Source organism: Ptiloglossa arizonensis, chromosome 8, assembly GCF_051014685.1.
Source record: "Ptiloglossa arizonensis isolate GNS036 chromosome 8, iyPtiAriz1_principal, whole genome shotgun sequence".
Taxonomy (NCBI): domain Eukaryota; kingdom Metazoa; phylum Arthropoda; class Insecta; order Hymenoptera; family Colletidae; genus Ptiloglossa; species Ptiloglossa arizonensis.
The window spans coordinates 1,520,514-1,535,424 of record NC_135055.1 but is presented as its reverse complement, the minus strand read 5'-3'; the positions used below and the strand labels follow the sequence as shown (position 1 = coordinate 1,535,424).

At 34.4% G+C, this 14,911-nt stretch overlaps 3 protein-coding genes across 7 annotated transcripts in view; 1 reads left to right on the top strand and 2 right to left on the bottom strand.

The window, feature by feature from the left end:
- Qless (decaprenyl diphosphate synthase subunit 1 qless) overlaps positions 1–3,455 on the bottom strand; it is a 62,702-nt gene extending 59,247 nt beyond the window's left edge. For 3 of the 5 annotated variants that reach the window (XM_076318263.1, XM_076318264.1, XM_076318265.1), the window contains exon 1: positions 3,147–3,455. In XM_076318263.1, the coding sequence (XP_076174378.1) occupies positions 3,147–3,452 (306 nt within the window). In that variant the 5' untranslated portion in view covers positions 3,453–3,455. The remainder of the gene's footprint in view (positions 1–3,146) is intronic. The other 2 variants (XM_076318267.1, XM_076318266.1) reach the window with 2 other exon arrangements.
- A 456-nt stretch (positions 3,456–3,911) lies between these two features.
- On the top strand, positions 3,912–5,160 carry Mrpl32 (mitochondrial ribosomal protein L32). Its single transcript, XM_076318269.1, has 5 exons — positions 3,912–4,005; positions 4,182–4,436; positions 4,527–4,669; positions 4,769–4,919; positions 5,011–5,160. Exons 1-4 carry the CDS (start codon positions 3,915–3,917, stop codon positions 4,886–4,888), a joined length of 609 nt encoding a protein of 202 aa, XP_076174384.1. The 5' UTR covers positions 3,912–3,914; the 3' UTR covers positions 4,889–4,919; positions 5,011–5,160.
- A 27-nt stretch (positions 5,161–5,187) lies between these two features.
- Spn-f (C2H2-type zinc binding domain-containing protein spindle-F) lies at positions 5,188–7,427 on the bottom strand. Its single transcript, XM_076318268.1, has 5 exons — positions 6,489–7,427; positions 6,169–6,406; positions 5,995–6,086; positions 5,728–5,917; positions 5,188–5,659 (listed from the first exon to the last, which is right to left on the bottom strand). Exons 1-5 carry the CDS (start codon positions 6,717–6,719, stop codon positions 5,358–5,360), a joined length of 1,053 nt encoding a protein of 350 aa, XP_076174383.1. The 5' UTR covers positions 6,720–7,427; the 3' UTR covers positions 5,188–5,357.
- Between the last annotated feature and the right edge of the window lie 7,484 nt (positions 7,428–14,911).

Here is a 14,911-nt window from a genome sequence, read left to right as displayed (position 1 = left end):
CGAAAATTTTGATCACAGAAGACATCACTTCCTTATGCAAAACGTCTATTATATTATTTACAATCGAACAAATAACTTGACACAAATATATTAACAATTATTACTTCCTCGATAATTTGTGCTTCATACCAAAGAAATAACTTCTCGAAACTATGCTGACAATAATTGATTTTATTTTCATAAACTTTATTACTTCCTCGATAACTTGCGCTTTATACCAAAGAAATAACTTCTCGAAACTATACTGACAATTATTGATTTTATTTTCATAAACTTTATTCGCCGTTCAAATCTGTACCAACAATTCTGAACACTATGAAAATGAGTTTCGTTCGATATAATGGTGCAACTAACTGCATTCAATGTAAGGAATAATTCGACATCGCTGGTTAGCTTTCAATGGTCTCTAAAGTAAAACTGTACTGAGTGTTTCAGAAACGCCAACGCGGGGCTTCTATGTTAATTCACGGAGCCGCCTCATCGGATACAGTACGCAGTAATTTAATAATAATCACATTGTAAAACTATTCACGCATTCCTATGCGTGCGTACACACGTAGAACGTTCACAGGATTGACATACCAAAAGCACAAACGCTGTGCGTCAATGAAGGAAATCTTCCTTACAGTATGCGAGTTATGGAGAGTGACGGCTATGAAACAGAACTTGCAAATCAGTGTTGATGACCTTAATTTACATTAACAATAATAGCAAACTTAATTTTACGAGCTGTTAATAAATCAATGTTAAACGTTCTTCGTCACGAGTTTGACACTACCTTCATCGTCGTGTTTTTAACACGCACTGAGCGATTAGAATCCCAGACTGACGTTTATTAACGTATAGAACAATTCATTATAGCAAAGAAGAGCTTTACAACGCTATAATATTCCTTCGATGTCCATTTTATTCGAGTTAACGCTCCGAGACCAGCGATGATACCACTATCATGCATTGAAATTTTGCTCGAACGGTGTTCGTATAAATGTTCGTGTCCACGATTTTATGAAATAAAAATAGCTACGTCGTTAATAAAATGATTTACGATTTGTTGATGCGAGCATTTCGATTCTTTTATACTGAAAATAATCCGAGAGAAAGTGATCGAAGTTGCTTTTCCCAATCATCGGAAATAGTTTCACCCAATATTTAATCGTAATATTCTAATGAGTTGAGAAATATGAAAATTCAGAAAGACAGTAATGGTAGAAAAGAAATTATACCGCTATATAACAGAACACAGAGATAGATATGATAAATTATATAGGTAACGAATGTGTGCACGTACGCTTGACTGAGTTTTCAAATTTTAATTTCTCCAAAACGAAGAAACATACGAAAAAGTTTCAAATTACAGTACTAGACAATTGTCTTCGGACAAATGCTTAGGTTGCGATATTTGACGTATCTTTTGACAATGAATTGTAACAACGAATTGATAAAATGACGCGTACAAACTACACATAAATCGTCTTACTACGTCTGATAAATTTTAACAAAAATATAAATTTCTCGATAATAAACGACAGTGTGAGCGACAAAAATTAAAAACAACACTTTGTGCTATTTATTTGTTACAAATACTCTGTAGTACTGTTTAAATTGTAGAAATTGATAGAAAACCGTAGAAAACGTATAGGCTTTATAATAACTCTCGATTCGTAGGTGATTCAGTGAGTAAGAGCGGAGATCTATACACGCAGAGCACAGCTGAACAAGCCGAGAAAGTCAAGAGCGTGGATACCATGGGTTAACCATGCTCGAAGAAGGATATCTCACGGGCCAGTTAGCCTACTTACGAGAAGCGAGACTTGAAATTCGTCGCGTTGTCCCCGCGACCGGTTCTCGCTGATTTCGATAATATTAACCACCCATCGTCTTGAAATAGAGAAAAAGAATCTCTGGTCGAGCAACGCCCGACCAACGAGTCATCGTTTACCTAAGTCTTGCGTAATAAGTAACGACGATTAGCCGTTGCCGATGTGCCGAACCAGTGTCTACGAATTGCGAGCTATTGAAAGAAGATTTCAAAATCCGGTCTCTGTGTCACTTTCCAGCAGTGAAAGTCCTGCAATTCGTTTGGATGTTCGCCGAACAATTTATGGAAAACTTTCGTTAGAAGCCATTAAGGTGCTTAGAAATTCAGATGGAATTAGAAATTGTTGGCGAGAAGTTAATATTCTATAACCGAATGGATAATAACGAATAGTTATTTATTATTTCGAACAATTAATTTATTTCTCTTTCGCTGCTACGATGTCAATTTAATGAAATTTTATATTCCAGTATTTGCACGTGCTGTACACAGTGTATGGAATACGTTCATATTTGTTTTCCGCGCATGCGTTCAATGGTCGAGCGTCGCTCAATCAGTCAATAGAAAGATTAAATGACATTGTAAACACAATTAGGCAATATTATGACAAAAACAGCGACTCATAATTGGAGGTTTATTTTAGAAAATCCTCTTCTCGAGAAATTATTAACATTTGTACGGTAATAATGTTTTATGGTGTTAATATGAACTACGTCCGCAGCAGACGCCAACTAGGTCGTCTGCTGGGAACAGCTGACAGCTCAGCCGGACAAAAACATGCTTTACAAATTTTAAAGTAAATAATCTATATAAATGACATTCCACTGACATACACGGGGATCTATCATTAGAATACCAATGCACAAATAAACATACGGAAAACAGTTATTTACTTTTCAAGACTTAATTTTTCCAATACTGTGACGCCGATTTACCGACACATTTTACGAGCATTATGTAATTTGTACAGACCAGAAAAATGAATTTAATTGTCCGTGCCGAATGTTTCGTTAATATTGGCGATTATCTTATATTTTTCTCTCTAAATGTCTGCGGGAACTACACGTGGCACACCAAATGATACCACGAATAATGGTGTAAAATGTTTCTTAAATTTGAAGCGAGAATAGGTTATGTCGGTAACAACACGTGAATTGCTTGTAATATTCGATTAAAAATGAATGAAATAGGAGGAATATATGAGTGTATCGCATAATACTGATGCTATGCAAGCGTAGAAGAAATTTGCAAATTTAGCACCAAACCTAAGTTGACCACAATTAAGATTTTTCGTGCATTGTGGCAACACCGAAAAGCGAAATCAACGTACCTGACAATGTTGAATCAAAGTACTGGTCTGCTGGTCGATTCTGGGTCGTGACTTGACACATGTCGTTGAAACTTTCCTTCGTAATTGGGCGAAATGTCCGAACTGGCACAATTTCTCTGCACGAGCACAGAGCCTACTCGACCCTATACACGCCATAGCGAAAACTGTAGTGAGACGAGTCGTACGACGTACGACTCGTGGAGACTTTCGAGTTCCACTAGTCCCCACCAATACTTCAAAATCACTCCCCCACCTACTTTTCCTTTTCCCTTCTTCACTCGTAAATACACTTGCTGTGCACAGCATTAATCCGAACAATACGTACTACAAAATATAAATGACTTCAGTCATTGAGTATTTCCGAAGAAAATATGGATAGACTCTCGAAGAAATGTCAAATCGAACGCTTGTAGTGACCTCTTTTTCTTTGGAATCTGCAACAAAATTTTTGTTTATCTACTTCTTCATAATTTAGAATAAACTTTAACTATATATAAGTATTTATTATTGAAAACCGTTTTAATATTAACCTTACTTAATCAAGAAATTTGTGATAATTTTATTTCAATGTTGTAATCAAAATTAATTTGTGAAATATTTATGATTATTGTTACAATCACAACTAACGTACATATGTGCAATTATAGCTTAAATAAATAACACAATATTTTCTATAAATTTCTACTTAATGAAAATGATCCTTAAACTCACGTATCGGCCCTGAGTTCGACTTGTTGCAAACACATTATTCTATGGTAAATTTTAAATATGGCGAATGGTCTGTTGTGTAAATTATCTCGTGCTTTTCAAGCATTTGAGCAAGCAATTGACATTATTTTTGGTCGGGGTTTTCCTTCAGGTAAAGGCAAAAATGTTTTTATGCTACGCTTGCACATGATTGTGTAATAACACATTGAAACTAAAATGTTTTACGTGTTCAACTTTTCTTAACCTCTTAAAAAGTATACAAAATTGTAATTATTTAAAAGTGATTTAAAATTCCAATGTCAACGAGTATTATTTATATTTAATTAGGAGGACTCTGTGTAATTGAATGTAACCATGTTATGAATCAAGCACAGCCTATTAATTGGCCTGGACAATCTTCTTTGAAAGACATTATGAATGATGCATTTTTATGGGCTGTACCTAAGAAAAGACGATCGTTAGAAAAACGATTGTGTAGAAGATTTGGTATCCCTGAGCTTAATTGGAAACCACATGTTCCTAAAACTAATATTTTAATGTGTAGAAAATGTGGTCATAATCATGAAGCTGGTGTACTTTGTGGTAAAATGTTTAATATGTTTGAAAATATTAATTTAGGTTTTTGTTGTGTGATTTAATTTTGACATATTAAACTTTTTCAAACTTTTATAGGTTATTGCTACGAAATAATAAAAGTAGAAACAAAAGAAATACAAACAATAATACAAAAAGAATTACAATTATCTCCTGTAGAGCAAGATGTTGTAATACTATATGATGGAGAAAAAGAAGAAAAGTCCCATGAGTTTTGGAAGGTACTCAATTTATTTATGTTATCAATCATATTGTGTATATAACACAAAAACTAATATGTATGTTTTATCTATAATGTACAATCGATTACTTTTTTACAGAACCAAAAAGTTGTTGAAATACCCAAAAAGAGGCCTGAGTGGTTTAATCAAAATTTACTTCAGTCATCGACACAAGAACCATCTGACAAGAAAGATGTGAAACCTAACAACATATCTTAAATAAAGATCAAGATTAATTTGCATTAACAAGGTATTTTGTTTATATTAAATAGGTTTAAAAGGACAAAATAAACTGAAAATCACAGATATAAAAAATAAAATGTTTCTTGTTTTATTTCTAGAATCTGTTGTTACAATTGCAGGTAATTTTGCAATATTGTAACTCTCCTGTATCTTCATAACTTATAAAAATAAATACGTGCTACAATCACATTCATTATTTGTATGATAAATCAAATCTTTTTATTTGTATTGCATTTTTATGTATAATAATTGCTACCATTAGATTTTATCTAGAATGGTTTAAAAAATTCAATAATCAAAATCACTTTCAATTCTATTAAGGTTAATACACTTTTAGACAATATACGTACTATTTACATTTCCTCTCTGTTTCCAAAACAACAGATACATAACAATTTCCTAATCAAACTTGTAAAATCACAACCATTACCTGTATTTCAAATAGTTATTTGTAAACGACTTCAAATCCCTCTTCAGATGCTTCTGTACTAAAATGATTTAAAACATGTTCATGAAAATCTGCAAAGGAAGTAGCTTTTCCATAAAAAGATCCACATAATGGACAAATTTTATTATCCCGTTCTACACTATCTGTCAAATTTGAACTCTTGTCTAAACACAGGCTTAAAGTTTGCAGGCTGGTTTGAGTTGCACCATGTTCTTTAAAACTTTCATCGGAATCAAATTGTGTACCTGCTTGACACATTTTTTTGTTTGCATTCACACGACAAATATTACACATTGCTCCTGTGAAATTAATATATAAAATTAAGGTCTTTAAAGTGTTGTTATACCTATCAAGTATTACTATTTACCTTCTTTCATCTTTTTAAAATGCTGCACTGCTCTCTTTAATTTAGTTTGTTGTGCTAATAAAGTATTTCTCATTTGTGTCAATCTAGTATCGTGTTGTTTTAGTAATTCTAATTCTATATCTGAATCCTCTGGGTAAGTGAAACCAACATTTTGCAAATTCAATTCAGTATTATTTTGCAATTCAACCATCTATGTATGTAATTATAAAATATAAATAGTTATAACTTACGAAATATAATATGCTTATTATAATATGGTTTGCTTACTTCTGCATATTGTTGTTCAAGATCAGATTTTTCTAACATAATGCTATTTATAAGCCTTAATGATATTTCCTCTAAACTTTGTTTCCTTTCCCCTAAAAGTGCATGTACAATTTAAAGTGTGGTATGCTTTTATAATTGAATACAAACCATTATTTATTATTAATTGTTTATTACCATCTTCCTGTTTAGCAGAATAGGAAATGTCTTGAAAATTATAAGCCACAATATCCGACGGTTGCGATGGAGAATGTTGTTTAAGTGTATCAGAGATTTTTGTTAAATGGCTTCCTAATGATTTATTAGTTCTTGTTAATTTTGTTAATCTTGTCCATAATTGACGATTTTCTGCTGCTACCATAAAAATTTGATGAGTAAGTTGGGACTTTTGTTTTGTAAGCTCTTCTACTTTTTCCTGTTAACAAAATTATATTAAAATATAATACATAAAAATATAAAATACAAGAATTTTACTACATTCAAATAAATATATAAACCTTTAAAGTTTGTACAATAGTTTTTTCATTATTATCATTAATTTTCATAATTGCTGTAGACTCATCTTTGCCACATTCAAGTCGTAAACACATATTTTCCTCTTCAACAGTATTTAATCTTGTTTCTAATTGTCGACAACGTTCATTCATGGTTTTTAATGCAACTAATAATGCATAATATGAACCCTGTTTATCATTGTTCGGACTCTCTGATTGATCCATGTCACTCATAATAAATAAATATAGTTGGAAATAGTAAAAACACAATTTCACAATTTATTAGTCACTGAAATTATAATTGGAATTTTGATGCTTTGCATAAGAAACATAAACAACCTGTAGAAAATAAATGTCGATATTGTTTATCTACATTTCAACGAAGAAAACATTACACATGAAGTGTAAAAAAGTTCCACAATGGATAATAATCAGATTAATGATTATCACAAGATGTTTGAATTACATAGGTTAAGTCGCTACGCATTTCAGTAATTTGATATAAATGACATATTTCACTACATTTAGTATACAAATTTTGACTTATGCAACTGTCTTGTGTGTTTGTTACAATTAACAATAAATTAGACAATAATCAACAACAATACACTTCAAATAGAACAACGTATTTTTGGTGAATCCCCTTGTTGAGAAATTGTATCGTAATAGTTGAAGAGCATACGACGCATAATTACTATTCAGTAATACACTTTCACTTTTTTGTTCATATTTAGGAAACAAATAAACATGCCGACGAGTATTACGAGTATTTTATCGACATGAAACTGACAGTTATTTTTAAATGATATCACATAAGATAATCAGAGCACCGTTTTACATTATATAGAATGCTTTAAATATCCCTATTTATTGCGGTAAAATAAAAGTAAAATAATTTTGTTCAATTTTTTGGTTATTTTCTGTTTAATGTATGGTTAAACATATTCAGAATAAGAGTTCAAGACATTTTGTCTTTCAGCTCTGAAGCATTAATATTACTATATTTAAATATTACATAATTTACACAAAAGAATAAGACAAATAGCTTAACGTCGAATAAATTTTTAATGTAATAGAAGAATTCATGTTCGATTATGGAAATAATTGAATTACTAGTAATTCTATAGAACGTGATTCATCCTTAACGTCGGACGTACTTTAATTATTTATATATTTCAAAAAATGCGATTTAAAACTACTGGAAAGTGAATAAAGTTCTTGTGTCGGCATCTAGCGACTAAAACAGCAATTATTCCTCGACAAACTTAGGCGAGTAGCCACAAATAGCGCTACATGTACTATTTCAGATCATACTACCTATTATACCGACATCAATAGAATCAATGATTTGTAACGCACTGTGTTCAGAAATATGTTCTAGTCACAATATATGAATCAGATATTGCAGGTAATGCTTTTTCGTGTTAGGAAGTTTTGGTGTCCCTTTGCCATTTCAGTGTCGCGTCCATCATAATTGACTCATAAATGTGTGAAATTTGAACCCAGAAATGTATAAAAATTAAACCTAAACAAGCCGATTAATACCTATTCAAAAATAGTTAAAACCGAGATCGATTTAACGGGCATTTTAAAAATACATATCACACCTTCCACGAAACCTGTGCACATACTTCTTCATAATCTAATAAAATGAATAAAACGTAGCCTACCCTACATATGCTACAAACGAGTTCATCAAACAATAAACAATACAAGTACGATAGCAGCCTATTCGCTAATATTATTTGCTATGTAATTAATTATTGCATCACGATGTTACTCATAATGCGATGATTAATTACATAAAAAAACAATATCATTGCCCAGGTTTCACCACGTGGAGGTTGCTGCTTTTGGAAACCCGCTCTAACCCTACCATTTACACAGAATTTTACGATTCAGCAATAATCGTGTTTGGATCGTTGTTTGAAGAACCAACAACCGTTACAGTTTTCAGAAGAATCTGCCTTGAAAAGGCTAACTATGACACAAGTCGATGCAAAATGGAGCACAAGTTGATGCAAAATGGAACACAAACCTACCTAATTAAATTCTAATTATTCCTACCTAACCTAGTAATTGCGCTTAATAGTAATATCCTCCCTATATAAAAGCTAATGTTAAATTACCAGTAGAGCCTAACTAACTAAATATCTAATTTGATTGACATCCTACCTAACTAAATATCTAATTTCATTCACATCCTACCTAACTAAACATTTAATTTCATTCGCATCCAACCTAATAAAAATATCTAGAAAAATACAAGGAAACATTGTATGTTTCCTTTTTGTTTTGGTGATCGGTGCCACGAAGATTGTCCTGAAACATAAATTGAAAGATATTAGACACAATGTTACAAGTTTTACCATTTTTTCCTCCTGGCTATATTAGGTTCCATTCCGAATTTCTCACATTCCATTTTCGATTTCTTTACATTTGTCATTCTTCTTTGCGCTTATCTATAGTCCCAATTCAAAATATGCACACACACACACATACCCTAAAACAAAACCTATTTCATGGATTAGTAGACATAGAAATAAAAAAAAAAATAAAAAAGCTGAAAATAAAATTTGTTAGTAGACAGAAAACAAAATTATGCACAGTCAAAATAGGTATTTCGTATTAAACATGATAACATAAAAAAGTAAAACTGTAATTTTTTCTTCGTTACATAGAAATTGAATTTACGAGATGCACAACACGAATATTACATAAACGAAAGTTACTACAAATTTCATTGCGCGTACTATTTACGACCGAACAATCTACACATTTCATTTTCATTCGTTCAATTTTATTTTATATATTATTTTACGAGAATACACCAATTTAAAAATATTTTTCACGTTATTGATGTTGGAATAATCATATTTTACTGGATTGAATCTAAATTACTTTTGAAAAAGTAATCTCTAATTGAAAATTTATTATCAATAGAAACTATCGAATTGCAGCTTGCGTATTTTTTCGGTACGAGTCTCTCAATTGTTCATTAAATTACGCAACGATCGCGAGTCGACTTTGATCAATTGAAAGAGCTTCGAATATTTATAAAATAAATACACTACTTTGTTACACCAATTTTTCTGTAAATCAACTGCGCTTGCAAAAATAGTACATCCCGTAGCAAACCTAACAACGAATACCCTCTATTGTAGAAGTTACAATAATACGTCAAATTTATCATCATCGTCGTTTTACTGGCACCGTACCAGAATTATTATACAAATACGCCAAATGTGTAATAAATATGTATAATTCGTAGAAATTACATTTCAGATACGATTCTACGTTTCAGCAATATTTTCTGTTACAAACGCTCGACTTGCGACGCGACGATTGCAATTTCATTGCAATATGGTCCACTGGCAAATATGCAAAGAAACCCGTGAGTGGACCGTTCTTTTCTCGCAACGCTACTTTATTAAATACATAATAATGAAAAAAAAAGATACTCCCGAGAGCAACCAAATAGGTTGCTTTCATATTCGCGAAGTTAACTGATCAAAATATGAAAAAAATTCTCAATAAAAATCGCGCGAAGTGCTTCGTTATTCGCAACATATATATATATATATATATATATATATATATATGTATATATGTAAAATTGAAAATGAAAAAACTCCCGAAAGAAACCACATTAGGGCGCTTTATGATTCGCAACGTTAACTGAATACCGTGCACCTATGTGTGTTAAATAATACGCAACGCTAACTTTAATAGTCGAGTGCAGTCATTCCTGACTGCGGGGAATCACACGTTGGACAGCTGATTCAGCTGTTTCGTGATTCCAACAGTGATTCACAACACTAATTGAATAAAGGCCGCGAACCGTTCGCAACGCTAATTGAATATAGAAATACAACCGCGTTAAATATTCATTGTTCGCAACACTAAAGGCAATCGCGATCGGTAAGTACTCATCGAACGCAACGCTATTCTGGAAATAGATGCAATCTACATTCAGATCTTGCAAAATCGAAAGCAAACGCGCTCGATATTCGTTCGCAACACTAATGTAAACTATAATTACTATATTTGTATAGCTAATTTCAATCGCGATTGGTATTTGTTCGCAACACTAATACAAATCGTGACGATTTATCGTCCGTACAGCTAATTGCAATCGCGATTGGTATTTGTTCACAACACTAATTCAAACGCGATTCTTTCTCATTCGCAACGCTAACTCAAATTGCGATCATCGTTTGTTCGCAAACCTAATTAAAATCGTGACAATTCCTCGTCCGTATATCTAATTGCAGTCACGATTTTTCCTCATTCGCAACGTTAATTCGAACCGTGATCGTTTTTTGTTCGCAACGCTAATTTGAACCGCGAATTGCCCGATATCATTGGGGGATGAGGTGCCACGGCACGTGTGGTACACACGAGTGTACCCGTGCCAAAGAAACTAACTACTACAAAACTATGTGCGAGTACAGTGACAAAATAGTAATAGTAATGACTTTTCATCCTCGGATAGATATATCCGAAGATGGATAGCCATTCGTTGCAGCCCACTCTTGAGAGAATTTGTCCAGGGCCCCTTCGGCTTACAGCCTCTTCTCTCTTCGGGCGGCATTGCCCGATCTGAAACCCTACGTTTCGCGAAAACCGCGTACTATACAACACGCGTGCGACCGTGCAAACGATTCTGAAAACCGTTGGTCGTGCAATGCACGCGTGAAAAGGAATTTCGAGCGTAACGTTCGTTTCGAGGCCCTAATCGACGCGACCGCGTCCGCGAACAAATAAAGCAGAGAAACCCGAAGAATAGAGAGCAACGCCAGATGCAAACGACATTCATCGTTTGCACTAGCTTCGCCATCAATTCTTCGAATTGTCCTACAGGTGCAGGTACGTCACGCGAAAATGCGCCTACTCAAATTGAGAATGTGACGACCTGTCCTGGCCCTACCTAACCGTTCTTAGCACACATACCAGAAGGTAAGTCACCTAACCTACCTGGCCCTATATTTAAAAAATGGCAAAACGCATTCTCTCAAACACAATCACTCCACGGTTCTCATTCATAACGCCCGGGTGCAATGAGCCTAATCTAGGGAGGCGTCCCCGGGACGCCTCCGACACCCGAGCTTATCAAACGTGCACACTCTAAGGGTATATACCAAGTTCCTGAAATTGTCTGACAATGGCTGGCGACCATTGCGTACATGTACTTATCAAATAGATACAACTATCGAAATTAGATTCGAATTAATCTATTCTTATTTGATTTCTGCAAATCACATATGCTCGCGATAAACGACACTCAAGTGACAAACAATGACAATCAAATGTACATATACATGTTATAAATATGCAATGAATAAAGAGGAATATAATCTGTCATTCTTATTACTTGGAAAATTTTACCAACAATCCATGAATTCCACTCTAGCTGATCCTTAAATATCGCAGCGTTCATCTGTAGTACGACACAATCGCAACAATTGGTAATCTGCAACAAAAAGAACTATAAATGTAAAACAAGTTTATCGAAATAAATATTGTTGTATTATAATTAAGGAATAAGTGAAATCGAAATATTTTCCCGAGAATTACAATTTAATTCGAGATACGATTTGATTTATATAGATCCGGACTTTATAATGAATAGAACAAACACAAAAACGATTTGTTTCGCTCGTATTGATTGAATTTATAATTAAAAGTGTATGAATATTAGACGAAACACCGATAAGAAGTAACGAGAGTATTAGGAACGATTGGACACGATTAAATGTTAGAAAATTAATGCTCAATTACTTCTATGCTCGCGCGTCTCTCGACACGTCTTGTCCTGTCAACTGCTACGAACTCCTTTCAAATTAAAATCAGCAACTGTAACAAAAATAAGAGACATATTTAAAGCAAATGTACAAAGAAGGAAATATATTTCTATTGCAATCGAGGAAGGATTAAAGCGGGAATACTATACATTAAAATTGATGCGAAGAATTTGATGCCATCTCAACCATTTCGTCGCTCCAAAATCGCATATCACGCGAACGGCTTGACGAATCCGCAAAATTTCTGTTGTATCTGAAAGTAGAAACTCGCCCGATTACAACGGTATGTGTACTTTTCCCCTAGCTCATTCTAGTTATTCGTTTCGAGCATCAGAACTGCGAAAATTTTGATAGTTTCTCAAACAATTCTTAAATCCAAACTCCCATATCTGGCGAACGGATTGACGAATCGGAAAAATTTCTGTTGCATCTGAAAGTAGAAACTCGCCCGATTACATCGGTATGTGTACTTCTCCCCTAGGCCATTCTAGTTACTCGTTTCGAGCATGAGGACTGCGAAAATTTTGATAGTTTCTCAAACAATTCTTAAATCCAAACTCCCATATCTGGCGAACGGATTGACGAGTCCGAAAAATTTCTGTTGCATCTGAAAGTCGAAACTCGCCCGCTTACAACGGTATGTGTACTTTTCCCCTAGGCCATTTTAGTTATTAGTTTCTAGCATCAGAATTGCCAAAATTTTGATGGTTTCTCAACCACTTCTTAAGTCCAAACTCCCATATCTCGCGAACGGATTGACGAATCCTCAAGGTTTTATTTGCATCTGAAAGTAGAAACTCGCCCGATTACAAAGGTATGTGTACTTTTCCCCTAGGCCATTCTAGTTATTCGTTTCGAGCATCAGAACTGCGAAAATTTTGATAGTTTCTCAAACAATTCTTAAATCCAAACTCCCATATCTGGCGAACGAATTGACGAATCGGAAAAATTTCTGTTGCATCTGAAAATAGAAACTCGCCCGATTACATCGGTATGTGTACTTTTCCCCTAGGCCATTCTAGTTACTCGTTTCGAGTATGAGGACTGCGAAAATTTTGATAGTTTCTCAAACAATTCTTAAATCCAAACTCCCATATCTGGCGAACGGATTGACGAGTCCGAAAAATTTCTGTTGCATCTGAAAGTCGAAACTCGCCCGCTTACAACGGTATGTGTACTTTTCCCCTAGGCCATTTTAGTTATTAGTTTCTAGCATCAGAATTGCCAAAATTTTGATGGTTTCTCAACCACTTCTTAAGTCCAAACTCCCATATCTCGCGAACGGATTGACGAATCCTCAAGGTTTTATTTGCATCTGAAAGTAGAAACTCGCCCGATTACATCGGTATGTGTACTTTTCCCCTAGCTCATTCTAGTTATTCGTTTCGAGCATCAGAACTGCGAAAATTTTGATAGTTTCTCAAACAATTCTTAAATCCAAACTCCCATATCTGGCGAACGGATTGACGAATCGGAAAAATTTCTGTTGCATCTGAAAATAGAAACTCGCCCGATTACATCGGTATGTGTACTTTTCCCCTAGGCCATTCTAGTTATTCGTTTCGAGCATGAGGACTGCGAAAATTTTGATAGTTTCTCAAACAATTCTTAAATCCAAACTCCCATATCTGGCGAACGGATTGACGAGTCCGAAAAATTTCCGTTGCATCTGAAAGTCGAAACTCGCCCGCTTACAACGGTATGTGTACTTTTCCCCTAGGCCATTCTTGTTATTCCTTTCTAGCATCAGAACTGCGAAAATTTTGATAGTTTCTCAACCGTTTCTTATCTTCAAACTGCCATATCTCGCGAACGGATTGACGAATCCGCAAAATTTCTGTTGCATCTGAAAGTAGAAACTCGCCCGATTACAACGGTATCTGTACTTTTCCCCTAGGCCATTCTACTTATCCGTTTCGAGCATCAGAACTGTGAACATTTTGATAGTTTCTCAACCATTTCTTAACTCCAAACTCACATATCTGGCGAACGGATTGCCGAATCCGAAAACTTTCTGTTGCACCTTCAAGTAGAAACTCGCACGATTACAACGGTATGTGTACTTTTCCCCTAGGCCATTCTAGTTATTCGTTTCGAGCATCAGAACTGCGAAAATTTTGATAGTTTCTCAAACAATTCTTAAATCCAAACTCCCATTTCTGGCGAACGAATTGACGAATCCGGAAAATTTCTGTTGCATCTGAAAGTAGAAACTCGCCCGATTACATCGGTATGTTTACTTTTCCCCTAGGCCATTCTAGTTATTCGTTTCGAGCATCAGAACTGCGAAAATTTTGATACTTTCTCAACCGTTTCTTAGCTCCAAACTGCCATATTTCCCGAACGGATTGACGAATCCTGAAGGTTTTATTTGCATCTGAAAGTAGAAACTCGCACGATTACAACGGTATCTGTACTTTTCCCCTAGGCCATTCTAGTTATTCGTTTCGAGCATCAGAACTGCGAAAATTTTGATAGCTTCTCAACCATTTCTTAACTCCAAACTCCCATATCTGGCGAACGGATTAACGAATCCGAAAAATTTCTGTTGCATCTGAAAGTAGAAACCCGCCCGATTACAACGGTATGTGTACTTTTCCCCTAGGCCATTCTAGTTATTCG